Source organism: Chlorella variabilis (genome assembly GCF_000147415.1).
Source record: "Chlorella variabilis unplaced genomic scaffold CHLNCscaffold_1, whole genome shotgun sequence".
Lineage (NCBI taxonomy): Eukaryota > Viridiplantae > Chlorophyta > Trebouxiophyceae > Chlorellales > Chlorellaceae > Chlorella > Chlorella variabilis.
Genome location: NW_005435087.1, coordinates 983644 through 1009980, shown reverse-complemented (window position 1 = coordinate 1009980; position 26337 = coordinate 983644). Strand labels below are relative to the sequence as shown.

At 68.3% G+C, this 26337-nt stretch overlaps 9 protein-coding genes across 9 annotated transcripts in view; 2 read left to right on the top strand and 7 right to left on the bottom strand.

Annotated features, from left to right (window-relative positions):
- CHLNCDRAFT_56494 (expressed protein) overlaps positions 1-656 on the bottom strand; it is a gene marked incomplete at its 3' end in the record, with an annotated part of 2121 nt that extends 1465 nt beyond the window's left edge. The window contains exon 1 of the mRNA XM_005851694.1: positions 14-656. Within this exon, the coding sequence (XP_005851756.1) occupies positions 14-629 (616 nt within the window). The 5' untranslated portion in view covers positions 630-656. The remainder of the gene's footprint in view (positions 1-13) is intronic.
- A 4076-nt stretch (positions 657-4732) lies between these two features.
- CHLNCDRAFT_133135 (hypothetical protein) lies at positions 4733-6895 on the bottom strand (the record flags this gene model as incomplete). Its single annotated transcript, XM_005851693.1, has 9 exons — positions 4733-4766; positions 4920-5034; positions 5180-5323; positions 5482-5554; positions 5701-5796; positions 5938-5997; positions 6209-6377; positions 6563-6696; positions 6791-6895. The coding sequence occupies 9 exons, from the start codon at positions 6893-6895 to the stop codon at positions 4733-4735; spliced, it is 930 nt and encodes a 309-aa protein (XP_005851755.1).
- A 595-nt stretch (positions 6896-7490) lies between these two features.
- CHLNCDRAFT_133134 (hypothetical protein) lies at positions 7491-9123 on the bottom strand (the record flags this gene model as incomplete). Its single annotated transcript, XM_005851692.1, has 5 exons — positions 7491-7520; positions 7776-7958; positions 8582-8687; positions 8789-8903; positions 9003-9123. The coding sequence occupies 5 exons, from the start codon at positions 9121-9123 to the stop codon at positions 7491-7493; spliced, it is 555 nt and encodes a 184-aa protein (XP_005851754.1).
- A 439-nt stretch (positions 9124-9562) lies between these two features.
- CHLNCDRAFT_133133 (hypothetical protein) lies at positions 9563-10268 on the top strand (the record flags this gene model as incomplete). Its single annotated transcript, XM_005852031.1, has 3 exons — positions 9563-9596; positions 9757-9866; positions 10017-10268. The coding sequence occupies 3 exons, from the start codon at positions 9563-9565 to the stop codon at positions 10266-10268; spliced, it is 396 nt and encodes a 131-aa protein (XP_005852093.1).
- Positions 10269-10482: 214 nt separating this feature from the next.
- CHLNCDRAFT_133132 (hypothetical protein) lies at positions 10483-15720 on the bottom strand (the record flags this gene model as incomplete). The annotated part of the gene is made up of 14 exons (XM_005851691.1): positions 10483-10603; positions 10768-10846; positions 11009-11246; positions 11401-11481; positions 11589-11869; positions 12127-12253; positions 12417-12661; positions 12819-12897; positions 13042-13809; positions 13894-14509; positions 14715-14851; positions 15115-15253; positions 15381-15550; positions 15691-15720. 14 exons carry the CDS (start codon positions 15718-15720, stop codon positions 10483-10485), a joined length of 3111 nt encoding a protein of 1036 aa, XP_005851753.1.
- A 1420-nt stretch (positions 15721-17140) lies between these two features.
- CHLNCDRAFT_29200 (hypothetical protein) lies at positions 17141-18570 on the bottom strand. Its single transcript, XM_005851690.1, has 4 exons — positions 18315-18570; positions 17960-18035; positions 17429-17759; positions 17141-17269 (listed from the first exon to the last, which is right to left on the bottom strand). Exons 1-4 carry the CDS (start codon positions 18489-18491, stop codon positions 17200-17202), a joined length of 654 nt encoding a protein of 217 aa, XP_005851752.1. The 5' UTR covers positions 18492-18570; the 3' UTR covers positions 17141-17199.
- Positions 18571-18814: 244 nt separating this feature from the next.
- CHLNCDRAFT_133130 (hypothetical protein) lies at positions 18815-20497 on the bottom strand (the record flags this gene model as incomplete). Its single annotated transcript, XM_005851689.1, has 4 exons — positions 18815-19164; positions 19265-19873; positions 20079-20235; positions 20372-20497. The coding sequence occupies 4 exons, from the start codon at positions 20495-20497 to the stop codon at positions 18815-18817; spliced, it is 1242 nt and encodes a 413-aa protein (XP_005851751.1).
- A 358-nt stretch (positions 20498-20855) lies between these two features.
- On the top strand, positions 20856-21945 carry CHLNCDRAFT_13330 (hypothetical protein; the record flags this gene model as incomplete). The annotated part of the gene is made up of 5 exons (XM_005852030.1): positions 20856-20906; positions 21056-21262; positions 21372-21468; positions 21587-21698; positions 21897-21945. Coding segments are annotated over 5 exons (516 nt in total), but the record flags the coding sequence as incomplete, so codon positions are not given.
- A 698-nt stretch (positions 21946-22643) lies between these two features.
- Positions 22644-24352, bottom strand: CHLNCDRAFT_133128 (hypothetical protein; the record flags this gene model as incomplete). Its single annotated transcript, XM_005851688.1, has 4 exons — positions 22644-22997; positions 23190-23377; positions 23505-23995; positions 24111-24352. The coding sequence occupies 4 exons, from the start codon at positions 24350-24352 to the stop codon at positions 22644-22646; spliced, it is 1275 nt and encodes a 424-aa protein (XP_005851750.1).
- Positions 24353-26337: the final 1985 nt, after the last annotated feature.

The following is a 26337-nucleotide window of genomic DNA, read 5'->3' as shown; positions in this document are numbered from 1 at the left end:
CCACCATGCCCACCAACGCCGTCTTTGAGCTGCAACAGCCGGAACATCTCCACCAAATCTTCTGAGAGGTAGACAGTGTTGATCACAGGGCTGGTGGGCACACAGCCAACCTGGAACGGGTGCGCTGTGACGTTCTTCTCGCCGTGCGAAGTGCACCCAAAAATGGGCACCACGAGGGAGCCCGCCACGCCGCCAAGGCCGTGATACACTGCCGGCATGGTTCCAGTCTTCCTGAAACAGCAAAGAGTGCCGTCATGCCGGCCAGCTGTGGGCCAGCAGCGCAGTGGCTCCGTGCTGTCCAGCCGCGCCTGAACCTGCTGGATTTCTGCCGCCCGCTGCCCCGCCTGCAGCGCCGCCCGCTGCGGTGTGGTGGCCAGCATCATCTGCTCGTCCGCCTCTCTCCTGTCGTCCCAAGCATCGTGCCTGCGCTGCTGCCGCTCGCTCCACCAGCCGCTGCTGCTCGAGGTGTTTGGCCCCGCCTCGGCATGGCGCCGGCTGCGCTGCCCGGGATGATTTATAGGAGGAGCCTGACCTGGTCTTTTAGATGCCTGCCTGCGCGGCTGTTCATTGTCAAGGCGCCTCCCAGGGTTGGACTCATGCACGCTGATGTGCAGCTTGGGGGGAGTCATGAAGCATTTGGGCTACCCGGAGTCGATCACGACAAACGAGAGGGAAAATGGTGGAGGTTTGAGGGAGATGAAGCCTGAAATGCATGATGGGTGGGGGATGCATGACCCCCGCCAGGAGGGGACTGGTGATCGGGAGGCCTACCTGGAGGAGCAAGGGGCACGTGGCATCGAGAGCAATGGCGGCACGTGGGAGATGATGAGGATGAGGATGACACTGTAGTTTGAAATGGATCACCATGGTTTGCCTCTGTTGCAGGTGTTAATACACCTGCAACATCATGTAATCATGATGATGAAATCAGCATTGGCTTCATGTTGTTGGTACGCCAAAAGGAATGCAGTGCAGGAAATAATTTGGGCGCAGACGTGGGGGCGTTACAAGCAGCGCAGCGAGCGCCTGTGGGCAGCTGTCACTGGTGCCAGCAAGCGGCACGGGGTTGGAACAGCAGCGGAAAAGAGAAAGCGACGAGACCGGGGCAGCAAACCACATGCATCGACACGCTGCGACAAGGGAACGGGTGACACCGGCAGGCGCGCACACGCCTGCTCTCCACCAGCCAACCGGCGGCGGGCGGCAGGAGCCTGGCAGCGGGGAAGGCGGGAGCCCGGCGCCTACCACTCCGCCTCGCACTCCTCCTCGTCGTCCACGCAGTGCTCGATGCCCTCGCTGGTCATCTTCATGCGCCGCATGGCCAGCACCGCATCCATGCCCTTGCCCACCGGCATGCGCAGCTTGGTCAGCACCTCGTACACCCACTCCACCACCTGCAGGCAGGCGGCAGCCGTGTGTGTGTGTGTGTGTGTGTGTGTGTGATAGGCTGGCTGGCTGGGCCGGCAGGGACCCGCGGAGCGTGGGGAGGCGGCCGCTTGCGCCGGCGGCAGCGCCGGACAGTTTAGGGGGCAAGGGGATGTGCATGTACGGCGCAGCGCGGCCTGCTGCTGAGCCAGGGCCAAGCCGTGGTTGGCAGGCGGGGGGCCCAGGCCTGGCACTCACGGTTGAGATGATAGGCAGGTCTCCAAACTGGGCGGCCCAGCCCATGCCCACCGCCGAGTAGAGCTGCTTGAGCGCCTCGGTGCCCTTCAGGATGGTACCGTCCCGCTTGATGGCGTGGATGGTCTGCGCGGGGGCGGCACGGCGTGTGGAGGTGCGGCGAGGGCGTGCAGAGGCGCGGCGAAGCGAGGCGGGCGCAGCGGCGCAGGGCTGGCGCCTGGCAGGCCGTTTGCTGGCGCCGTCAGCGCCACCACGCACAGCCGGCACGCCCAGCGGCAAGCAGCGCCGTCGCCGTCGCCGGCAGCCGGCGTGCGGCCGCGCGCCCCGCGTTCCACCCTGCTCCCAACAGCTCCTTGCTGCCCCCTCCTCCTCCTCCTCCTCTCCCTTGCCCACCACCCACCTCCATGGCCTCCTCATACAGGATGCCCTCGTTCTCCGCCGGGTCGTACGCCATGCTGGCGATGTTGACAAACTTGATGCGCCCCTGGCCGTCGTCCTGGCGCTTCAGCATGGACACCAGGGACAGGCACATGGAGCAGTCACCGTCGTACAGGTACTTGGTGGTCCTGCCAGGGCAGAGAGACAGGAGATGCCGGGAAGAAAGGAGGGGGGCACAGAGGGTCGGTCAGGGATACGCAGCGGCCGCAGCCGGCCGGCGGGTGGGAGGCGGGGCAGGGGCGGCCTGCGGCGGCCCGCTCCCAGCCGCTGCGCAGCAGGCCAGCGCCAGCCAAGCCGCGGGTGGGGCGGGCAGGGGTGCGGCCATGCCAGCGACAACAGCGGCGGCCCAGCCAGCACCCTCACCACGCCTCCTCCATGATTGCGCACTTGGCCGCCTCCTCCTCCTCATCAAACGTGGCCGACAGACTGCTGCGCATCTGCGTGGCGGCAGCGGGGGCGGCGCCATGGGAGGCCGGGCAGGCAGGCAGGCAGGCGAGCAGGCGAGCGGCGGGACATTGGCGGCAGGGCCCAACCGACGATGGCGGCGCTGGGGTCCAGCACAAGAGCAAGCACGCTCGCGGGATCGAGGGAGCACGACGCTGCCCAGCCCAGCCGCGGCGCTGAGCACGAAGCGCAGCGCGGCTTGCCACAGCCCTGCGCCCCCCCCATCCACCCCCACCCCACACACATTCAGGCCCAGAGCACGCAGTGCAGCGCGGCTTGCCTCAGCCCTGCCCCACACACCCACCCTCTCCACACACATTCAGGCCCAGAGCACGCAGCGCAGCGCGGCTTGCCTGAGCAAAGCCACCTCCCCCCCCTCCCCCCCCAACCACACACACACAAAACACACACGCACGTTCAGCAGGTCGTCGCCCAGGTAGTCCTCCCCATAGGCCGACATCTCCCGGAAGAACTCCTGCTTGGCCGCCAGCGCACGCTGGAAGATGTCGGTGCGGCTGATGATGCTGCGCGCGGGGAGGCGGGGAGGGCGGGCCGGAGGGAGGGAGGCACGGGGGTGGGGTGGCTGGGAGCGTGGCGAGGGCCCTCAGAATGGCTCGCGCCCGGCCTATTCCGCCACCACCCTGGCCCGCTTCTTGTTGTTTCAACCCCCAGCCACACGCTGCCGCTGCCGCTGCCGCCGCCGCCGCCGTCGCGGCCCTCCCGCCGCCTGACCTCCGCCCGCCCCGCCCCGCTCACCCGACCAGCTTGCCCTGCTCATCCACCACGGGCAGGCGGTGGATCTTTTTTGCCAGCATGATGGCGGCAGCCTCGCCGGTGCGGGTGGTGGGCCGCACCACGATGGGCGGCGTCGACATGTGCACCCCCACCGTCTCGTCCATGCTGGCGCCCTGCATGGATGAGACGGCGCGGCGTGGCACACGCGGCACAGCTCCCCGGTCAGCAGACCGCGCCACATGCCTGCGGGGGCCGCAGACCTTGGCCCCAGACGCCCGGCATGCGGTGCCGCAACAGCCCAACCGCCGCCGCGCGGCGCATGTGGCGCCCGCCCCCATCAAAACGCACCTGCTTGCGCAGCCGGTTGATGTCTCGGATAGAGATGACGCCCACCACGGCGTTGCTGTCGTCCAAAACCGCCAGCCCCGTCACCTTGTCCAGCTTGGAGGCGGCCGAGGAGAGCGGCTGGTCGGGGGTGGCAAAGCGCAGCGCCCCGGTGGTCATCATGTCTTGCACTGCAGCAGCGCGCCAGGCGTGTGAGATGCAGCCACGGAGGTGCTCGAATGTGTGCTGGCGCGAGCGGCTGCACCGCGCTGCTGGACGCTGCACGACGCCCGGCGAAACACGGGCGCCGCCGCCGCCGCCACCGCCACGGCGGGCCGGCAACCCGGCCAGCAGCCTGCTTACCCAGGCCGAACGGCTCATCGATGGGCAGGTCCTCCGCCTTGATGTCCTCAGCTGCAGGCGGGCCCTGGGCTGCTGCCGGTGCCAGCCGAGCGCGCTTGGGTCGCAGCTCTTGACGTTGGCGGGCCGCCAGCGCTCTGCAGCCGCCCCGTGGCCGTCCCGCAGCGACAACGCCCGGCGGGACACAGCACCGGCTGCTCAGCGCCAGCATTGCTTGTCGCTGCTGCAAGACCCTCCGTGCCTGCAAGCCTCTGTCGGTTTCGACTCCACCACCAACGAAGCGAACTCCCGACTAGTTGGAGAGGGCGCAGGGAGGTGGGATGGCATCAGGCGGGAAGGATGGCCACGTCAGAGTCCAACCAAAGGATGTGTGAGGCACCCAGAACCGATCGGATTAGTCACCTGATCACACTACGGAGCGATCACGATGCGGCCCGTGACGCAGCAGGGCGGCATGCGCTGGAACCTCCGCTCGCCGCTTGAGCATGCTGGACCGCTGGCGCCTGTACCCCACCCGCGCCAGGCAGTACCTGGCTGCCGGTGCCTGCAACGGCCTGCGCATGTGTTACCATGAGAGAGCCAACCATGAGAGATAGTATCAAGTCAGCAACGAAACCAATCAGCGAAATTGCCAGCGATAGAGCACCGTGCTTGGTGTGCGGTGGGTGGCAGCGTCGGGTCCGGAAGCGAGAAAATGAATCCCTCCACCCTCAAAAAGAACATGCCTGCATGTGCCTGCCGCCTGCCTCCCCGAGCCATCAGGATAGGGCGACAGCGGTACAGCACGCCGCAGGCGGCAGGCGCCACCGCCTCATCCGGAGCTCTCCACATTCAGGGCGCGGCCGCTGCAGGCACAGGGCAAACACAGCTACGACTTTGCCCAGGACGCACCAGCTACGATTTTGCCCAGCACGCACCGGCTGCCTGCCTGTGGCAATCCACAGCCCTTTCAGTGCGACAGGGCTGCCCAGCCCAGAGCAGGCTCCGGCGGAACTCACATGCCATACACAATCCCCAACGCCATCCAGCCGCCCAGCAGCACGCGCATGCCGCCACGGCACACGCCCGCGCCCCCCAGGTATGCGCCCAGGAAGCCGAAGAAGCAGAGACCGACTGCGAGCAGCACAAGGGCGGGAGGCGAGCACAGCATGCAGGTCAGAGGGATGTGGCTCTGCTGTGGCAGCATGCGGGGCACACCGAAACCGAAGCACTCGCTGTCCTCACCCCACGCCCCCGCCTTGCTGCAGCCGCCACTCACTGGTGGTGGCTCCCGCCAGGATGCCCAGGCGCAGGTTGGGGTCCATGATCCAGGCCGCGCTCAGCAGCGGCAGGGCCGCGCCGCATGTGAAGCAGATGGCCGACACCACGGCGGCTTGCAGCGGGTTGGCCAGCTCGTCAATGTCTGCAGGGCAGGCAGGCAGGCAGGCAAGAGGGCCAGGTTGCTGACTGCTGGGCCGCACAGGCCAGCTTGGGGACGTGGAGAAGGTCTGCCTGGTGCATGCAGGCCAGCCGGCTGCCAGACCAGCGAGAGAGGCTACCAGCTCCCGCCTCCAGCCTCACCAATGCCCAGCTCGTCCCTCGCATGCGCCCTGATCACGTCCTTCTCCGTCAACACCTCAGCCACCTGGCGGGCCTGCAGGCGCAGGCCGAGCCCGGGCAGCTGTCAGAGCCACACCAGCAGCAGGCGGAAGCCCCGGGCGGGGCACCAGCCATGCTGCCCAGCATCCGGGACCAGCTCCTGCCACAGGTGGGGGCAGGAGGTGCGGCGGGGAGCCCCACCAGGTTGTACGGCAGCCCGCGCGCCACATAGATCTGCGCCAGCTCCTCAAGCTCCCGCGCCTGCGCCACCGGCCCCTTGAGCTGCTCCAGCCGCTCCTGCGCCAGCGGCGGGGCAGGCCCGCAGCGCCGCAGCATCGCACACACAGCCCTGCAGCTCGGATCCACACCACCGACGCCCTCCCAGCGGCCGTGGCGTTGAAAACAAACTCCCGCTGCCGGGGATCCACCCCCGCCCACCTGCTCGATGTCCGCCTTCTCGGCATCCCGCTGGCTGCTCACAGAGATGTACTCGCCCACCTGCGCCAGCAGCAAAGGCCCGCCGGGGAGCAGCCAGGGGGCGTCAGGGACACCACGGTTGCGAGGCAAATAAACAGGGCTGGATGCGGCAGCACCAGGCCAGCAGCAGGAGGCGGTCTGGGATGCAGCAGACACAGCAGGCGAGGCTGTGGCTGTGCCCTGGCTGCAGGCATGCCCTGCATGCATGTACAGCCCGGCCCACCCCACGCACCGCCATGGAGAGGGCGCCGCCTACCAGGCCCGCCACGCCCGCCAGCCGCAGCGTGGCCAGGTCGGAGGTGCCGCCGCCCACGCCCATCATGAGGGAAGCGATGGACACCAGCCCGTCGTTGGCGCCCAGCACCAGCGCTCGCAGCCAGGGCGCGCGGTTGCTGTGGTGCCTGCGCGGCGCGAAGTGGGCGGGGCGAGGGGCGAGGGGCACGGTCAGGGGGCAAGCTTGGCAAAGGTGGCTAGCGCAGGTGGCGCCGCTGGTCGAGCTGCACGGCAACGAGGCTGATGACAGGCAGGAAATGAGGCTGCCGCCAGGCAGGAGCGCCAGCCCTCGCGCCCCTGCTGCACTGCTCACATGTGGTCACACAGCTCATCATTGTCATCCCCAGGAGCCAGCGGCTGGATGACGTCGGGCAGGTGGTGGGTGGAGCCGTCGGGGGTGCCGCCGTGCAACCGACCGGCGGAAGCTAGAGAGTGCCGTCCCAGCCTCTGCAGCAAGGCAGCATGCCCCGAGCGTCAATTTCAATTCACAAATGTGCCCTTGGCATGGATGAGTCGAGCAGCGGCGGGCAGGCCGACCCACCGTCAGCGTCGACGGTAGCGGCTCGTAGGCGTCGGGCGCTGCCGGGTGGCTCCCGTGCGCTCCCGGCAGCTGCGCCTCTAGATCTTTGCGCTGCTCTGGCCCCATCGAGCGGTGACTGGTGAGGAAGGCTGTTCAGGGCCCTGCTGCCTGATGCCGACAGCGGTCTGGCACGGGGTGAAGCGGCGCACCCTGGCAGGACTTTCAAGCCACCGTGACTGCTGCGATGCGAAAATGCAGCGGCAGAATGACTGGAGAGGCGAGGCGGCAGAGGCTCCACGGCAACGACGAGAGTCTCCTTTCACTCGGCTCTAGACGAGAATTCCCGGCCAATTGGCGCGGGCTTGAAGTTTGAAATTCTGCGTGGCGATAAGCATATGATGTACATGCCACCTGGCGTGGCACCCGGGGGTGCCACGCATGCGGGGGTGCTGCGCATGCGCAACTTAGCCCGAGATGCCCGCTGCAAAACTGAACATATCCGCACATATATGCATGGTATGCCCCCAAGCCCTCTAGCCTCTCCCTGATCACAGCGCTGCTGACTGCCAGTCGCTGTCGAGTGTGCATTACACACTTGCTAGGAAGGAACCGCCAGCCAGCTCGCCAGAGGCGGCTGCTGCGGGCTGCATGCGCCAAGGGACAAAGTAGCTCAAACGAAGGGGGGGCTGCTGCTGCTGAAGGTTGCTGCTGTTGTGGCTGCTCACGCCACCAGCTGCACCGCGCCGCCGACCTGCAGGAGCAAGGCGAGGCGCGCGGCATGCATCGCGTCAGCACACTGTAGGGCCTGCCCCGCCGCCACCCTTTCCATGTGAGCGGGCATGCTGCCGGGCCCTCAGCTCTCCAGCAACCCACAGCCACAGCTGCGGGGCCCGCCCCACCCTGCTGTCATGGCATGCACCACAGCCCCTCCGAGGGGCCTCCACCGCCATCCGCCACCTCCCACCACCCAGCCCCAGGCCAGGCCCGGCCCTCCCCAGCCGCCCACCTCCTTGATCTTCTTCTCCGCCAGCTTGCTCACAAACTTGGCGCGCACCACCACGGGCTGCTGCGGCAGCTGGCCCTTGCCCAGCAGCTTGAAGTAGCCGTGCTTGGTGATGTCGATGACGGGGGCGGTGGCGGTGTCCTTGGCAGCAGCCACGCGAGCCTCCTCGCCCACCAGCGTCCACACCTGCGGCGCGCGGCGCAGCGGCGGCAGGCACGGCACCGGGAGTCAGAAACGGGCAAGGTGGCAGGCACTGGGCGGGCATGCGCCCGAGGGGGAGCTGCTGCGGTGGGTGTGAACCTCGGCATTCCCCGCCCCGCTGGATCCATGCTGCCTTATCACGACCAGCTGCTGGGTAGGCTGCCGCTGCGCTGGCTGTCACAAGCGCGCACAGCTCTGGTGCCGTGCACTCCCGTGCGTACTGTCGGGCCGGCCTCGCTGCGCGCGGCTGCCCAGCCTCCAGTGCTGCTGCCACCGGCGTGTGACTGTGCCGGTGAAGGCTGTCCACATCGCCGCTGATGGTTCGCCAGCACCTGTCGCTTCTCGTCTCGCACCAGCTGCTCCTGCTGCTCCTATGGCTGCTTCTTTGAAAAGGAATGCTGCTGCTCCATCGCTGCTGCATCCATGCTCCATGCCATGACTCCGCATGTGGCGGGCCGGCTGGGGGTGCCACCGCGGCCTACGCGCCATGCCGTTTCTGCCCCTGCCCCCTTGCTGCGCCATGCGCACTCCTGCTGCCTCCCACACATGCCTGGCTGCCTCGCAGACCTCCCTGACACACCCTCAGACCTCCTCCCCAAGCACCGCACCTTATCCAGGTTGATGATGGGGCAGTGGTACTTGTTCTTCTTGTAGTTGAAGTACCGCATGCCCACCTTGCCGAAGTAACCGGGATGGTACTTGTCAAACATGATCCTGCGGGCCAGAGCGCAGCATGCCTCCACTCAGCATGGGCGTGCCCTGGCACAGCATGGGCGACGGCACAGTCACAAGTGATGGGTGCGCCAGGTGCGCACCTGTGGTGGTGCTGGCCACCGGCGTTACCGCGGCCGCCCGGGTGCTTCCTGTGCTTGCCGATGCGGCCATGGCCCGCCGACACGTGGCCGCGCTTCTTGCGGTGGGCCTTGAGGCCTGCGCGGCAGCGACGGGGCGGAGGCAGCGGCGGCGGGCGATGGGCGGGCGGCATCGCAGCGCCGTCTGCCCACGGGCGAGCAGGTCGCGGCATCACACGCTGCTGCTGCTCCCGGTGTGCGCCAAAGGACCCCCCCGCCTGCACAGCCTGCATGGCCGAGGCGCCAGACTGCCGGCCCGCCGCCTGGGCCTTCTGGCCGGTGCATGGCTCCCCCAGCATCCTTGGGGCAGCACCCGCGCCCCGCGGTGCCCCGTCTGCCACACGCTGCTCCATCGCAACATGCAGGCCAGCACTCACGGGTCGTCATCTTGCCGGCCCTCCTCCTGAACAGGCGTCCTCTAGGCCGAGGTAGAGGCCGGGGCAGGCCCGGACCTGCTATTCATGCGCCAGGCGCGCCCTGCCAGTGCACGCCCAGGGTCCGAGGGGGCCGAGGCGGGCGACCACCCCTCTGTGTCGATCAATTGAGCATTTATTCGAATCCAGGTCCACCACACCGTCCATACCGGCCGTTCAAGCACCCATCGCCGCTCCTGGACCTCATCACGCTGCGACACCCGAGTGGTGGCGGAGCCTTCTCCCGGCCCCAATCCAAGCAGCATCAAAACCAGCACCACATCCAGGTTTTCGGTCTTGCCCTGGCAGGCCAGCAGCAGCAGCCATGAGGTCTTCCTGTTTGCTACAGGCCAAGAACGGTGCGCTGGGGCCTGGAGCTGGCCGCTTGCTGATCCGAGGCGCGGCATAATTGGTGTCCTGCAACGGCAAGGGCGCACTATGCAAGGCCCTGCCACCGCTGCCGCCGCCGCCGCCGCCTCCAAATGGTGCCGACTTGTTCCTGCTCCCGGCCCCGTGCAGCCTTTGAGATCCTCAGCAGGATGCCGCAGCATGGCCTGGGCAGCAAGCTGAGCCGTACCAGCTGGACGGATGACTGCTACTGGACCATCGCTAGAGTCAAGCTGTCGCCAGTGAGCCAGCACAGGCACAACCGGGCGCTGGGACCACAGCGTCGTCAGTCGCCGCCTGGCACCTGGGGGTAGCAAGTCGTGTTGGCTGAATCCACCCTGGTGGGGCCTGCATTTCTCACCCCGCCCTTGCGCTGCGTGCCGTGCGTGCAGGACGGCAAGCACGGCAAGGCATGGGGCGTGCTGACGTGGCGGGGAGAGCCGCAGCGGCCCAACGCGCCCACCCAGATGGCGGGGCCCCTCAAGCGCGTGTGGCGCGCAGTACAGGACGGCAGCCAGCAGCAGTGGCAGTCGATAGGAGTGGCAGACACCCTGCGACAAGAGCAGCAGCAAGCAGCAGCAGCGGAAGCACCGCCGGCGGAAGAGACGCCTGCGGCTGTGGACAAGCAGGCATCGGCAGCGTGAGCTCTGCTACCCTTTAGGACAGAGTTAGGATCTAGGCACAGCCCCAGGCTTGTACTTTTACTCGCCATGCGCAATAGATTGGAACCAAATATGCCAGGCAGGTTAGAAAGCATGCATCATCAATGAACTCCAACAACTGTAACTTGCTGTACGAACAGCAAGCACAGGGTCGTGATGCCAACAACCACCTCCCCCTGGCAGCGGACCGGTACCGTCACCGCCCGCCGCGGGCCTTTTTGGCGCGGCTCCCCCCTCGCGTCTTGCTCTCGTAGAATTGGATCAGCTTCTGCAGCGACCAGCAGCCGGGGCAGTCGGCCTGGGCCAGCGAGTGCAGCCTGCGGCGCAGGCAAGGGTCGTGGCAGAGGTGCAGCGGGAGGTCAGGCGCAGCAGAGGCGGAGCTCAAGCGCAAGAATGTGGGGAGCCTGCCCATGCGGCGTCGGCCATGTGCAGCAGGCGCACATGCAGCTTGGGCACGGCTCCCCGCCGCAGCGTGCCCCACCTGGCCGCCGGCACCACGGCCCGCTCGCCGTCTGCCCACTGCAGCCACAGCTCCACGCCCTCCTCTGTCGTCTTGGCGCCTGCCAGGGGCCAGCCACCACCATGCAGCAGTGTTAATGCCTGGTAAGGGCACAGGCGCGCAGGATACGAGGCGCACGCGCGAGGGGAGGCCACGAGGCACGCGCGGCGCGATCAGCTCCATCAATAAGCCAGACACGCAGGCAGCAGGCGGCAGGCCGCACCTCTGATCGTGCCCTCCTTGATGCGCAGGGCCAGGTTGTGGTCGCTGTCAGGGTCGTCATCCTCCTCCTCCTCCTCACCCTCCTCCTCCTCAGCCAAATCCACCACCTCCGCCACTCCTCGACCGGCAGCAGCAGCAGCCGGCTCCGCGTCCTGCCGCTGGATGGCCTGCTGCTGCTGCTGCGCCTGATCTGGCTGTGGCGCCGCCTCATCCTGCCCCCTCTGTGCCGCGGGGGCGGGCTGCACTCAGCCGGGGTGAAGCGGCAGGCACAGGGCAGGTGTGAGGTTAGCAGCGAGGGGCAGGAAACAGTGCAGCCTGCCTGGGCTTTCTCACCCCCCACAGCACACAGGCACCCGGCATGCCAGCCTGCATTCTGCGGTGTGCCTGCACCACCTGTGCCTGCACCACCTGCTGCTCCTCCTCGGTATCAGGCACCACCTCGCCACCCTCCTCGCCGCTCCCGCCTTGCACAACCTGCAAAAAAGGGGCACCAGGCGTGTGACGAGCGGCAGCACAGCGGCGGGCGTGACGGCATGCACACGGCGCATGCAACGGCCCAGCAGCCCGATGCCGCAGCCAACCAGCGCATTTGGCACGAGGCTCCCGCAGGCACCAAGTGCAGGCGCCAGCGATCTGCTGCCCGCTGCGCGGCGGGAGCTTGCCTGGGTGTCGGGCAGGGAGTCTGCGCCATCGCCCCCCTCCTCGTCGTACCGGTTGGTCCACTGCACCTCATCGGCCTGCGTGCGCAGCAGCTGGTGCAGCGGGGCTGGGGCCTGCGCCGCCGGCGCCGCCGCCGCGCCGGCCTGCCGCGGGCTTCCCTCGGGCTGCAGCTCCTCCTGAGCATCAAAGAAGTCGTCCTCGCCTGGGCAGGTAGACAGGCAGGCAGGCAGGCAGGCAGGAGGGCAGGCAGGAGGGCAGGCAGGGCACGCGTGGGGGCAGGCAGAGTGAGGAGGCACCTCAGCTTCGAGCAGGCACATGCGCCTGTGCCGCTGGGGTCCAGCCCGTAACTGGACGGCTGCCGCTTGCCGCGCCCCCAGCACACGGGCCCCGCCACGCATGGTGCGGCAGCCTGCTCCATAGGGCCATGCGCCGCCGCCGCAGCTGCGGCCGGCTGCTCACCTGCCGCCGCCGCGTCCGCCGCCTGCGGCGCCTGCTGGTCGCCGGGCGGCAGCAGGGGGCCCTGCCGGTCCAGCTTGCAGGGGCTGGGGGCCTTGTTCTGAAACATGGAGGCGATGATGGGCAGGCCCTGCAGGCACGCACGGTGCCGGTCATGAGCCCCGCAGGTGCCGGCAGACCGCAGCAGAACCGCGGTGCGAGTGGGGCCACAGGCAACAGAGCTGCAGCACAGCATGCGCATGAGGGCCAGAGCAGCAGCAGTTTGTGATCAGCCGGCAGCCGGCAGCTCCCACCTGCTGGAAAGCCAGCTCCGCCTCATCTGGTGGCCCCTGGTCTGTGGATGCATCTGCCGCCGCCGCCTGCTCCGGCGCAAGCGTGGGCAGCCGCTGCTGGCCCGACCCAGGCAAGCCACCCGGCTCGCCCTGCTGCTGCTGCGCTGCCGCCGCCACCCCTGCTACCGTGTTGATGGCGGCGGCCACGGCGGAATCAGCCGCAGCCTCTGCGGCCGCTGCCACCGCAGCCAGACCAGGGGGTGGCGCTGCAGGGGAGGAGGAGGCGGGGCGCGGCGGGAGCAGGCGGGAAACGAAAGAGGGGTTGGGAGACATGAGGCAGCATCCGCACAACGCGGGCAAGCATCGGAGGCACACAGGGCCAGCAGAGCACAGCCGCCAGCAGCAGGCAGGCCACGCTCTCACCGCCAGCAGCCCTCCGCTGGCGCTTGGGGGCCGGCTGCTGCTGCTCATCCATGCCGCCGCCAACTGCTGCCGCCGCCTGCTGCACCGACGTGGCGGGGGCAGGCGCGGGCCTCTGCGGCACCGACGCCGCTGGCCCCTGCTCGCCGAAAAACGAGGAGTACGGCCGTGCAGCGCGAACTGGAGCCGATGGCCGCTGCTCTCCGAAAAGGGAGGAAAATGACACCTCGCCCGCCTGCACCGCACCAGCAACAGGCGGGGGAAGCGGCCCCGCAGCAGGCGGCCCCTCCGCCGCAGCTGCCGCCGGCCGCTTGCGGCGCAGGGCCTGGTACAGCGCTTGCCCCGACACCACACGAGACGGCCCGCCGGGCGACGGCGCCACGGCGGGCGCCGCGCCCCCAGGTGACCTGTAGCCAGCTGGCGGCCGGGGCGCCGCGAGGGGGGCGCCCCCGCCTCCGAGCAAGCTGGCCACTGCTGCGGGGCGGCTGCCATACACGGGCGACAGTGCCACGCGCGCCGGCGACGGCTGCGGGGGCTGCAACGGCGAAGCCCCGGCATAGCCGCCAGCTGTTGCACGGTAGCCCGGCGGAGGGATGGGCGCTGGCGCCTGCGGCGCCGCCCCTGACGCGTACCCCGGCGGAGGCTGCGGCGCAGGGACGCTGCGCATGAGAGGCGGCGCGTAGGCGGGCGGCGCGCCTGCCTGCTGCGCCGTGGGCTGGAAGAACCGGGCGAGGAGGGAGTCCGCCTGGGCGGCTGGGCCCGAAGCGCCTGTCCCTGCCGCCGCTGCAGGCGCCGCGGGCGGGCCCCAGTGTGGCACTACACGGGCGTTGTGGTGGGCTGGCGCTGGGGCAGGCGCCGCCGCCTGCGCCGGCGGCTGCACAAAGAAACGCCTGGCCTCCTCCCCCTGCTCAGCACGGTAGCCCGAGCCATAGGCCGGCTGCAGCGGGGAGGCAGCCTGCAGCGGCAGCAAGGGCAGCACGTAGAAGGTCGACGGCTGCGGCGGCGGAGGTAGCGGCTGGGCTGGCGCTGTCGGCTGCTGCCGAGCCGCGGCGGGCGCAGCGCGGCGCGGCGCCCTCACCTGCGCCGCAGCTGCCTGATGCTCCACGGGCTGCATGCGCACACCCGCCAGCAGCACGGAGGGCGGCAGGGGCTGCCCCTGCCCGCCGTGCAGCGGCTGCTCCTGCTCAGGCTGGGACTCGAGAGGGATGTTGCGGGGAGCCACCGGCATCTGAGCCGGCGGCAGACGCCCGCCGGCGGCACTCAGCCTCCTCGCAGCACTGCTGACGCCACTCCCCCTGCCCTGTACTGCTGCTCGCAGGACCGAGGCGCCCCCCGCTGACGCCTGTGGTGCCTGCCGTCGTGCCTGTTCCCCTTCCTGCGGCTGGTGCGGGGGCGGCTGCCCGCGAGGATGCTGCGGCGCCGCCGCCGCTCCTCCCTCCTCCTCCTGCTGCGCCGCACGCTGCTGCTGCCCCTCTGCCTGCTGCTGCCCCGCAGGATGCCGAACGTCGCTGCGCGCCTCTGCGCCACTGCCCGCCTCTGCCTCCCCCGCGCCGCCTGCTGCCCTCGCCCCCTCCCCCTCGTCATCAGAGGGGCTGGGCTCCAGCAGGCGCCCGCTGCTCTTCCGCTCATTATAGTCTCGAATCATCTCGGTCCAGGTGTCGGGGAAGTGGCGGCGCAGCTCCCCCTGCGTCAGCCTGCACCCCCCAGCATCGGCGGCCAGCGGTGCACGGGCAAGGCACGGTGAGGCACCTGGCACCTCTCGCACACCATGCTGCTGCTGGGCACGGGCTCGGGTTGGGGCAGCCAGCCGCCAGCCCAGGCCAGAAGGCGGCTGGTGCAGCCAGCCCAGCCCAGCGCAGCACAGCGCAGCGCGAGCAGCAGCCGCGCCGCCGCCCCCACCAGGTGCCCTCCTCGTGGGGGTGGCTGTGGAACAGCACTTCGTAGCGGGACACGCTATTGTGGCGCCCAGGCCGCCGCCGCCGCTCCCGCAGCACAATCCTGGCCTTGGCGGGGCGCAGCATCAACTCCTCCGCTTGCTGCAGGCGGCGACAGGTGGTGGGGTAGGGCAGGGACGCGGCTCGGGGTCTGGATGCAGCGTAGTGGTTCGCCGGCGGCGAGACGCAGCCGGCGGCAGCCAGCGGCAGCCAGCGCCAAGCATGCACGACTGGCCTCCAGCAGCATGCATGCCGTGATCTGGCGCAAACACCAGCTGCTCAAGGCAGCCCACCTGGCCAGCTGCACCAGCCGCAGCTCTTTTCCCCACCCGCGCCCCTGCCCCGCCCCCCTGCGCCATGCTCACCGTGTCTGGCACCTGGGACAGCGAGGCGCCGCCCGACAGTATGTCGCACAGCCGCTCCTCCACCGCACCAAACTTGACGTGGTCGCCTTTGAGGCTGGCAGCATCGGCAGACACAGCAATCTTGACGGCCTGGCGCACCCTGCACACACACAGCATGCACGCACACGCGCGCAGCAGGCGCTCGAAGCCGTGGGCAGATCCTGGCGGCATTGCCTGCCGCAGCAAGCAGGCCACCGTGGGGGTGCACAAGCAGCACCCGCATGCACGCAGGCTCGGCCAGCGCCGGAGAGCGGAAGGCAGCGGCTTGCCGGAAGATGGGCGAGTCCACCGTGCCCAGGATGCCCAGCTTCTCCGCAATCTCCTTCCACCCCTCCCACGCCAGCGTCGGGAACTCGGCGTCCTCGGGCATGGCATGCGCCTGCGCCTGGTAAGCCTCCTGCACATGCCATGCCGGACCGGCCCAGGCGGCGGAGGAGTTGGGCGGCAGCAGCCCCTGCTCCCCGCTGCAGCACCTTGTTGTGCCGCCCGCTCACTGATGTGCGTGCACCGCCGCCCCAGGGCCCCAGGGCGGCTCACCAGGCAGGCTGCCAAGAGCACTCCAGCCATCACGGCGAGCTACACTAGCGCCGGGCCTGGCGGTGCGGCCAAATGGATGTTACCGCCGCTGAAAGCCTGGCAGCCCTATCCCAGCGCCCGACCACGCCCTGCCCTCGATACGTTTTGCACCTGCCGGGCCGACAGCTGCAGCCAGGGCGGCGCGGACGGAATGGAATCTGCAACGTTGGCTGTAGATCGCTGGGCGGCGTACACATAACGATTTGGGCTTGCGGCCTGCTGTGCTGTGCCACAGCGCAGCACGCAGGCTCCCGCCGTTTGTTGCGTTCCCACAATCCCTTCCAGGTAGATTTTGGATTTTGATGATTTGAGACAGGAGGAGAGACCTTTACTATTACATTTTATGTGTAAGACAGGCATTCGGGGTCATTTGTTACGTCAGTGCTGGGAAACAGCCAAAAGCTAACTCTAAAAGGTGTCGACGCACGACACTTGAACAGCGAAAAGAGGTAACGAGGCGCGTGAGAAACGGCGACAAATCACATCGTGGGCCAAACGCCCAGGGCATCGGATCGGAGTCATGCGGTTGGAAAGACAGTGTTGGTGGATCATGGATTTTCTTCTCGGTTGCGTTTATGGAAGAGGTTTGAGAAGCGGGGAACAAGAAGCATAGACCGTCATGGGCAAACGATTGCATTTAGGCGCAAATGCAAGGGGACATGGGGATAGGGGTCGTGGCGAGCTAGGCGTACATGGGAGAGAGGAAGGCACACATCAGCACGCTAGTGTACAGGGTACTGCTTCAAGGAACAGACACGGTCAAGCAGGGTAGGATGTTGGGGCTGCACTCGCGGCCATCGCAGGCGGCGGCGTGCAGGCAGCGGAGAAAAGACAGAGAGGCGCCCAGACAGGCCTGAGCGGATGGGGGCAAGGCGGCGGGTGAGACACAGTGCGGAGCGCTCTGAGGAAGGGCAGGAACTGAAAGCATGCAAGGCCCATAAGCAATTCAAAGACACCAGGGTTTCAAATAGCAGGCTGGTGGGGCGGACACCCCGCCCAGCTCCGATGGAGCGGGATGTATGACATGAAAAGGAAGGGAAGGAGACAAGAGAGAAGGCATTCGGTTGGGGTGCGGGTGGAAGGGTGGGGCCAACTGCGGGCACAGGCCGGCAGCGACACCTGGCAGCGCTGAGGGCCGCAGGAGGGTGGGTGGGATGTGTGTACCGATGAGATGAGCAATTTCCTCGACAGCATCAAATCTGGGGCGGGCGCATGCACGCCGAGTGCGGCCATGCGCCGCCAGCCACGAATCATTCAATGCTTGGGGCGATGTGCGGGCCAACAACGAAAGGAAGGGGGTTTAGGGCGGAAGGCAGACAGTGAGTGAGACGAAAGACTCAGGGTACAGAGACCAGCAGAGGGCCCACAAGAGGGCGGGGCGCTGCTCAGTACGAGTGACAGGCGCGGGGGGCCGGAGAGAGGGGCGCTACTAGTATATTGGGGTGCGCCGGAAGGCGGAACACTAGTGCGCTAAGTGGAGGGGGCACGCAGCGGGCAGCCCTTGCGCCGCTTGGCGGGGTGTCCGTGGAAGTCGGCTCCCCTGCACTCGGGACACACGGGGCCAGCAGCAGCAGCAGCAGGGTCAGCCAACCAGCCACCCAGAGGGCTGGCAGCAGCCAAACCAACTCAGGTCAAACCCCTCCGGCATACGAGGCAGGCAGGGCAGGCGGCACGGCGCGGGGCAGGGGCTGGCGCTCACGTGCAGTCGCTGTCGCTGGAGGCGGCGGCGGCGTCCAGCATGCGCAGGGAGTCGAGGTGGGAGGGCGTCTCGGGGGCGCCGCCGCTGCTGCGCGCGCTGCTGCCGCTGCTGTGGCTGGCGTCGTCGGCGGCGGCGGGCGCCAGCTTGCGCAGCGACACGTGCTTCACGCCCTCCAGATGGTCCAGCTTGCACTGCAGCGAGCAGTAGTGGCTGACGTCCTGCAGGTGGCGGCTGCACACGGTGCAGAGGCTGGCGCCCACGGCGCCCTTGGGCGGCCGTGGCTGCGGGCGGCGGCGCAGGAAGATGACCTTGGAGCTGTTGATGGTGTAGCCTGCGCGGGCGCGGGAGCGCGGCGGGGGTGGAGGACGTGAGGGGAGGCACGCAGAGGAGGAGGGAGGAGGCGGACGAAGGCACAGCGCCACACCGCCGCGCCTGGACTCGGCGGCGGCGGCGGCGGTGCCGGCAGAGCGGCGGCTGGCACGGGCAGCCAGAATCGTACAAACCCAAAGCGCAGAGGCCCCAGCCACCCACCCTGGATGCCCCCGATGTCTGCGTAGCGGGAGATGTCTGCCATCTTCACCACATCATGGTAGCTGGAGCGGCGGACCTGCGGGCAGGGGCGGGCGGGCGCCGTTCGGCGGCGTCGTGCGCGGGGCGTGGGCGCCGCCACCAGCAGCTGCAGGTGCCGCGGCCCGCAATACGCGAGCCATGCGACCACGCAAAGGCCACATTGTCCATCGGGGGACGCGATGGGGGCTGGGGCGGCTCCCCAGGGCCCCTTGCACGCCCTTCCCGCCCATGCTGGACTCGAAGATCGCCGCCGGTTCAGTTCCCGCTGCTGCGCCCCCACATTGTGCCCACCCTGCCCCATTTCGAGCCCACTGACCTGTAAGACGGGCGCCAGCGGCTGGGAGGCCACACACAGGGCGCAGCAGGGCTGGTTTTTTGAGCAATCGTAAAAGTTGAGCTGCGCCTCCCTTGCAGCGCTGGTGGCGTGGGCGGGGCATTGTGTGAAGAAGCTATCCGTGCGTACAAAGCCCTGCAGGTCCTGCAGACTCGCCATGGCGTTGGCGCGTTTGCAGGATGGGCTTTGGGGCAGTGATCAGGGCTCAGGAATGGTGCAGTGTGCCCTGGGGAGCGCAGAACACCCGAGGAGGGAAGTGCAGAGTGTGCGCCGCCGATCGGCCAGTGATATTTGGCACGATTCGTGCTGGGACATGTGGGATTGCCCTAGCGTTTTTACACCACTGGCAAGCTGTGCGGCCCAAAACCAGCGCAGATGCAAGCCCCAAAACGTGAGCCGCGGCCGTGTGGTGGGCCGCCCTCCCTGGGCTTACCGCCCCCTCCCGCCGGCGCCCTCCCCCGCAGGCGCCGCGGCGGCTGGCCTCACGGCCGCGCCAGCCCCCACCCGGCGGCGCCCTTGAGCTGCGTACGGGCCAGGCGGGAGTAGAAGGTGGCGATGTCGGTGCTCTTCCGCACCGCCCGCCAGCAGTCGCCCGCCACGCCCCGCAGCCACTGCTGCCCCGAGCACCGCCGCGCAAGGGGCGGGCATGGCCGGCCCAGCAGCTGCGCCACCAGCGTGGCCCAGGCTGCTGGGTCGGCTGCGCTGCCGGAGCTGCCGCCTGGCAGTGCTGGCAGCACCCAGTAGCTCATGCCCTCGCCTGGGCCGCTGCCGCCGCTTGTGCTATGGCCGCTGCCGTTGCTGGCGCCGCTTTGTTCCAGCATACGCAGCGGACCTGCAGAGCAGGCAGGCAGTGGCTAGGGCCAAGCAAAACATGACGCAAGGAAGCAAGGACACAGAAGGAAAGTGGTGTCACCACCAACACACGCGCGCACCTGGGCGGCGCAGGCGTGAGGAGGCGAAAAAGGCGTCCAGCTGGCGGTCCAGCAGCTGCAGCTGGGCCGCGCTGGGCTCCCCGCTGCCTGCCGCCACCACATGCACCAGCACCACCTCTGCCAGGTGCTCCTGCGGGGGTGCCTGCCGCGCCGGCTGCGCCCCCGCTGCCGCCGCTGCCCCTGCCGCCACCGTTGCTGGCTGCTGCGGGTCGCGGGGCGGCAGGCTGGGGTCAGGGATGCCGCGAGCCAGCATCTCAGCGGTCAACATGAAGTCCCAGGTGCAACGTGCACCATCGCCCACCCCCTCGCAAAACACCAGCACACGGTGGCAGGTGGAGAGGAGCAGCACGGCGAGCTGCAGCTGCGCCAGCGCCTGCACGCCCTCGTAAGGAACCGCCGCCGCCTTGCCCTCGCCCGCGGCCGCCACCGCCGGCGCCGCAAGCGCCGCCGGTGGCTGCTGCTCCCACCGCGCCACCATGTCTGCCAGAACAGAGGCAGAGAACAGCGGTTGGGTATCGAGCGCCACCTGGCGGTCGGCGCTGACGCGCAGCGTGATGCCGCGCGTGCAGTGCTGCCACCGCTGCTGCTGCGCCTGCCTCCCAGCCGTGCCTGGCCACACAGGAAAGGCGCTGGTGGGGTGGGGCCCCGCCGCAGGCAGGTCACCACAAAACCCTGTGCGCAAGGAGGGCAGCAGACCAGGTGTCGAGGGAAGTGGTGGCGCTATTCCATCAAAGGGGGCACCATCCAGCAGGGCCACCATTCCAACATCCAATGGTCTGGCGCTGCTGGCAAGGGCAAGGCCTGCCACACCTACCCAGCAGGCGGTTCAGGAAGGCAGACTTGCACAGGCCCTGTGCCCCCAGCACTCCCGTCACGCAAAAGTCGTGGCTCGCGGCTGTCAGCGGCCCGGCCACAGCCTGAGGGCACATCTGCCAGGTGGTGCTATCCAGCAGGCAGTACGGTTCACCATCCTGCAGAGAGTGCATGGCCTTGACTTGACCAGAGTGCGGACAGCCACAGCGGAGGCGGTTCAGGCGGAGCGGAAGCCAAGTTGGCGGCCGAAGGCTGCTGCTGGGGGTGGGCTCCGCCTTTCGGCTGCTTCTTCACCTGGATGCCCTCCCGTCCCGCAAACCCTCCCTCCTCCCCAGCCTGGGCGCCGCTGCTGCTGCCCACGACACCTGCCGCAGGGGCAGCCTTGCGCAGCACAGCACGCGGGAGCGGCTGGGAGCTCATCCTGCACAATCAGATGAGTGCAGGGCGCTCGGGATGGGCGGGGCCGTCGCAAAAGAAAACTCAAGAAAACCGTGCTCACGGCAGGAGAGGCAAAAGGGCGCTTGGACCGGCTTTCGCAATTCCACACATCGCTCCGCTCTCCAGATCGTCGCAGCCTTCCCGCCCAGCCTCGTGATCGGCGGGCCGGAACGCTATTGGCTTGACTGGGCGACCTTGTTCCACCTGTGGCACGCAGACGAGGCTCAGGGGACGCAGCCGCGGCCGCCAGCGCGGGCCCCGACGCGTCCACTGCAGCCAGCCACCCCTGCACCGGCGGTCACCGACCGGCGGCGGCACCCAGCCCCCCGCCACAATGAAGCAGAAGCGTGAAAGGGAGGAGCCATGTGATGTGTGTGGCCACTACCACGACGTGAGGGCCTAGCACGGCTGCGGCCATCGAGCGTGGTGGTTTTCTGCAGCCTGTTGCGCATGCCGGTCCCCGCTGATCCTTCCCTGCCAGCCCATCCGCAGCCTGCCCAGCTGCTGCCACCCACGTTTCACAACCCTCCTGCCATGCAGTACTACGGCGGCGAGCCCTGCGCCATCTGCGGCCACCGCCTGGAGATGCCGGCGGGGTGCGCCGCGGGCGCTGCGCCTCTGCCCGCCGTCAAGCCGCCCAGCGCTTTCCCTTCCGAGATCGTGCCCGGCTTCCTCTTCCTGGGCAGCTACGACCACGCCTCGCGCCACGAAATCCTCAAGACGCTGGGCATAGGCAACATCCTGAACGTGAGCCTCGCGGCCGCCGCGTGCTGGTTGTGCGCTGCGCTGCGGGCCCCGGAAAAGCATGGTCTGACAGCCGCTGCCGCCGTGCCCCTGGCGCCCCTGCCCCGTGCAGACGGTGCCCAGCTGCCAGGCGCTGTACAAGAACTCCTTCACCTACCACACAGTGTCCGCCAGCCCGCCGCCACTGGACGAGTGCTACTGCTTCCTAGGTGCGCCAGGCGGCTCTCGCCGCCAGGCCATGTTTGCAGTCCCGTCCTGCCTTTGGAGCGCCAGCATGGGCCTCGCAGGCCTGCATCCCACCCCTCCCTTTCGCCTTGCCGCGTGCAGACGAGGTGCAGCGGCAGGGCGGCAAGGTGCTGGTGCACTGCATGAGCGGGCTGTCTCGCTCCGCGGTGGTGGTCATCTATTACCTCATGCGGCGCAACACCTGGCGCCTCAGGTGGGGGTGCTGGGGTGGAGGTGCAGCCGCGCCCGCTGAGCGTGCGTCCATAGTTGCAGTGCTGGCACGTGGCCTTGTGCTGGCTCCCTTGTCCACACGGGGGTTGCCTGTTTAGACGGGCTCGGGAGGCAATGCCCTGCTCAAAAGTGCTGTACCCCCCTCACACACCCGTTCCCCTTTGCCTCATGTCCCCCGCAGCGAGGCCTACCACTGGGTCAAGGACCGGCGGCCGCAGATAGCCATCACAAAGGACGACGCTGCGCGGCTGCAGGCCGCAGAGCTGCAGGTGCTTGGGCCCAATGCCAGCGGCTTCCAGGTGCCAGTGGGCCAGCAGCCCAGCGGGCCGGCGGGCCAGCAGCAGCAGGCCGGAGCGGGGCCCTTTGGCTGGCCCGCGTTTGGCGCTGCAGGCGGCAGCGCATTTGGCGACGGCGGTGCGGCGGCGGCGGCGGGTGCGCCCACGTTTAGCCCGCAGCAGCAGCCAAACCTCAACTTTGGATCCTCGCCCACCCAGGGCGCCTTTGTGTTTGGGGCCCAGCAGCAGCAGCAGCAGCAGCAGCAGCAGCAGCAGCAGCAGGAGCAGCAGCAGCAGGAGCAGCAGCTACAGCAGCAGCAACACCACCACTCAGACATGATGGAGTGAAATGAGTGGTGGCAACTCTATCAGCAATGGGTCAACCTGCCTTGGGCAGATGTTGAGTGGCAGCTGGCTCTGTGCTCAGGCAGTGTGCTCAGGGGTTCCCTCTCACTCCGACCTCTTCATTCAGCCACCAGCAAGCAGCACACCCACCGCCTCCCCTGTGTCTGTACACTAATGTGTTTGTCTGTGTACCCCTCTCTGCACATGCATTTTGTCTTACACACACGTGCATGGATTTGGTGCACATGCCCAACAGATTTATCCACTGTTGATGATTCTACAAAAGCAGTGGGCATTAGCAGGGCTCATCACGGCGCCAGGGTGATTCTGTGCAGGAAGATACGGCTGCGGGCAGCCTCCAGCTCCGGCACGTGCTGAAAACGAATCGCGGGGCTGCTCCCGCCCCTACTGGCATCACAGCCACCATCCCGACCAGCAGCGCCCTCCTCGACCCCACCAGCTGCTGCCGCCTTGCCCGCTGAGCTGCGTGCTGCAGGCCCCGCTAGCTGCTGGATGTAAATGGCAGGGTCGCTTTCCGCCGCCACCAAAAACTGATGCAGGGTGGCCTCGTTTCGCAGAGTGGTGGCGATGTACGCTGCCGGCTGCTGCTGCTGCATTTCCACGTTGCTGCCATCCTCCTGTGCCGGTGCTGCTGCCAGCACCTGCCTCAGCAGGGCAAGCAGGACCGGGATGACACCAGGGTCATAGAGCAGGTCCGCTCCCAAGACCAGACTTGGCTGCTGGGTGCCTGCCGCCTCCTGGCCCCCCCCGGCAGCCCACCCATCTTCCCAGCACAGCTGCCGGCAGCCTGCCCACGGCACTTTGCTGCCATCCCCGAAAGTGGCGTCACCCACGGCAGGAGCTGCATCTGCCGGGCCGTCCCTGGCAGCCAAAAGCGGCACGCCATTCAGCTGCAAGTTGAGCCGGCAGTTGGCCACCGTCTGGGCATCGCCATCTGTGCAGACGACGGCAGCGGCGCCACAGCGGTGCAGCGCCACGCCCACCATGCCTGCCCCGCACCCAATCTCCAGGCAGCAGCGGCCTGCACGGGCCATGCCAGCGCACCGCACAAGGGGTTCGGAGGGGTGTGTGGGTGCCCATCTGGCGAGCACGAGAAAGCAGCGCAGCTGGCCAAGCTGCCGCGACCCCATCTGTTCCCAGCCCCGCACCTGCTGCCAGCTGCGGGTGGCTGAGCACCCACTCTGCCAGCCAGAAGCCCGCCTCCCACTCGTGGCAGCCGGTGCCGCCCTCCAGCAGATTGAGCGAGACGTGGAGGGCCAGCAGGCCGTGCCGCGCATCGCCGGCCGTGACAGGCAGCGGCGGCAGCAGCCCGGGCTCGCCATCCTCCTCCCCCTGCTGCTGGCCGTCCAGCTCCTGCCGCCAATGTTGCTGCTCCTGCTGGCAGCGCTCCACCGCCTGCCGGTCCAGCACGCCCATACGGTGCCAGGTGGCGGCGGTGGGCTCTCCTGCCGGGGCATAGCCGTACAGCTTGTAGCACCAGCCCGGCTGCGGCTGCGGGGCGGCTAACAGTGCGGTGCTTGAGCCGCCGCCGACTGCACCTGCCTGGCCCAGCAGACGGGCGCTGTAGAGCTGCATGAGCTCCTCGCACACCTCCTGCCCATCCTGCTCCGCAGCTAGCACCACCGCCCGCAGCACACGCCTGCGGCGGGCGAGGCAGGTGATCGGCATGGGACATCTATGGTGCACCGTTTTACACCCGCACGCACTTGCCATGCAGCAGCACAGCATCAGCATTGCCACTGGTCAGCCCTCACCGCTGGTGGTCGACGTCGGGCGGCAACAGTTCCGCCAGCGGTGAACCCCCGGCCCAGTTTTGCAACAGTGCCTGCTGGCTGCTTGGCGCCATCAGGCCATCGGAGCCAAGAGCTCTGAGCAGACTGCAGAGCGTGGTGGGGTTGGCTCGCTGCCTGAGAGCGCAGGCAAGCCGCCACTGCTGCTCAAGGTCGCCACCAATTGCGAGGCGCTCCTTCTGCTGCCGGCCGCCGTCATCCGCCATCGCGATGATAAAAATGAGATGCTACAATGCAATGCAACGCCTACAGCGCCTTTTGGTCCCACCAGGGGTGCCTGCTGCCGTGTATGCCGGCCACGCCCCACCCACCTCCGCCCACAGGCCGCAGCGGTTACCTAGCACATTGCTTCCGTTGCATTTTAAACAGGCTCTAGAGGGGCCAGCAGAGCCTATAGAGCGGCCCCCCTCCCGTGGCTGCGGCAAGCCATGGCACAGCGCGTGGCTGTGGGCGGCAGCGGCTGCAGTACATTTTCAGGCAGGCGGCTAGGAGGTCATCAAGCTAGGCCGGCCCCCCGGCAGCAGCGCAAGCTTGCGGTCTGTGCAGCAGGCGGCCACGAGCAGCCTCCCACGCCTCCGCCCAATAGCAGGAAGCCTTCCAACAGCTTAGAGGAGGTATGCGGCGGGCGATTGCCGCTCGGCGGCTGGGCTGCTTGTGGCCAGCGGTGGCGGCGCATGCGGGACCCCGCTTGCACACCGCCGCCACCGCGAAATCCGACCACACGCGTTGCACACAGCAAAAGACGTGCGTGCTGGTCGGCACGAGGATGTGTGGAAGCTTGCAGCCTCTGACCAGCCTCACCGCCGCCGCTGCCTCCTGCGTGCAGCGCATCGCTAGCGGGGAGTTCACTGATGCGGGCTCCACCAAGGAGCGCCTCACGCGGCCCATCCGCCGCGCACTGGCAAAGGACCCAGTGGGCCCAGGTGCATGCCGCTGCAATGCGCATGCGTGTGCCTGTCGCCTCGCTGCCGCCGCTGATCCAAGCCGCGGCAGCCAGCCCGGCATCTGGTGGCGCTGGGTGCCTTCGCTGGGTGCCGGCTGCTCGCCAACCAGCAGGCCACTCATCTCCCAGCCACACCCGCGGCCCGCCGCGCCCCTCCCAGCCCCTGACGCACGCCCCCAGCACCCGCCGCGCCCCGCAGGCCGCGCGCTGTCGATGCGACTGGCCAAGATTGGGCAGCGGTGGCAGCGCAACGCGGCGGAGCGCATGCCCACCGCCACGGGCGACATCCGGGAGATTGTGGGGCAGCCCGTGTTTGTGCCGCTGTTCAAGCTGTACCAGATCTACGGCAAGGTGTTCAAGCTGTCCTTTGGGCCCAAGCAGTTTGTCATCGTGTCCGACCCGCAACTGGCCAAGCACGTGAGCTGCGGCACCCTGTTCCTGCTGCCGCCGTACTGGCGCTGCCGCTGAGCCGGTGCTGCTGCCGCGTGTGGTGGACAGGACGGCGCCGCGTGCAGCGCACTGGCTGGAGCCTGTTTTGCTGTGGGTGCGCTGGGTTGTTTCCTAGTGCACTGCCTGCGGCGCGCGCTGTCCCTCCCCTGGCCCTCTTGCCAGCCGCCTGCACCTGCCCGCTCCCCCCGCCGCTTTGCCCGCAGATCCTGCTGCACAACGCCAACAACTACTCCAAAGGACTGCTGTCTGAGATCCTGGAGTTTGTGATGGGGCAGGGCCTGATCCCCGCCGACGGCGAGGTGTGGAAAGTGCGGCGCCGCACCATCCTGCCCGCGCTGCACAAGAAGTACCTGGCAGCCATGCTGGACATGTTTGGCGACTGCGCGCTGCACGGCGCGGACATGCTGGCCGTCTCGCAGCGGGTGAGCGCCACGGGGTGGTGGTGATGGTGGGGTGGGCTGCAGCGAGCGGCGGCGGCGCTGGCTTCGTGTGTGTGTGTGATGTTTGTGTGTGTGCGTACAGGGCGGCAGGAGGCCTGGGGACAGGATGGCCCGAGCCAGATTCTGCCCCGCCTGCCTGCCTGCCTGCCTGCCTGCCTGCCTGCCTGCCTGTCCTCCCACTACCTGCCTCCTCGCCCCACCCCATGCCCCGCCCCCGCAGGCGGGCAAGGCGGTGGAGATGGAGAACTTCTTCTCCCGCTTCGGCCTGGACATCATCGGCAAGGCCGTGTTCAACTACGACTTCGACTCCCTCACCCACGACGACCCCGTGATACAGGTGGGCGGAGTGGTGTGTGTG

What these genes read in the sequence shown, in the direction of transcription:
- CHLNCDRAFT_29200 (XM_005851690.1), bottom strand. Translation starts at nt 18,491, where the DNA reads ATGGCGAGTCTGCAGGACCTGCAGGGCTTTGTACGCACGGATAGCTTC. An exon ending in CGCTGGCGCCCGTCTTACAG is followed by an intron (nt 18,036 to 18,314) that starts GTCAGTGGGCTC and finishes CCCTGCCCGCAG; the next exon opens with GTCCGCCGCTCCAGCTACCA. An exon ending in TCCAGCGACAGCGACTGCAC is followed by an intron (nt 17,270 to 17,428) that starts GTGAGCGCCAGC and finishes TCCCGAGTGCAG; the next exon opens with GGGAGCCGACTTCCACGGAC.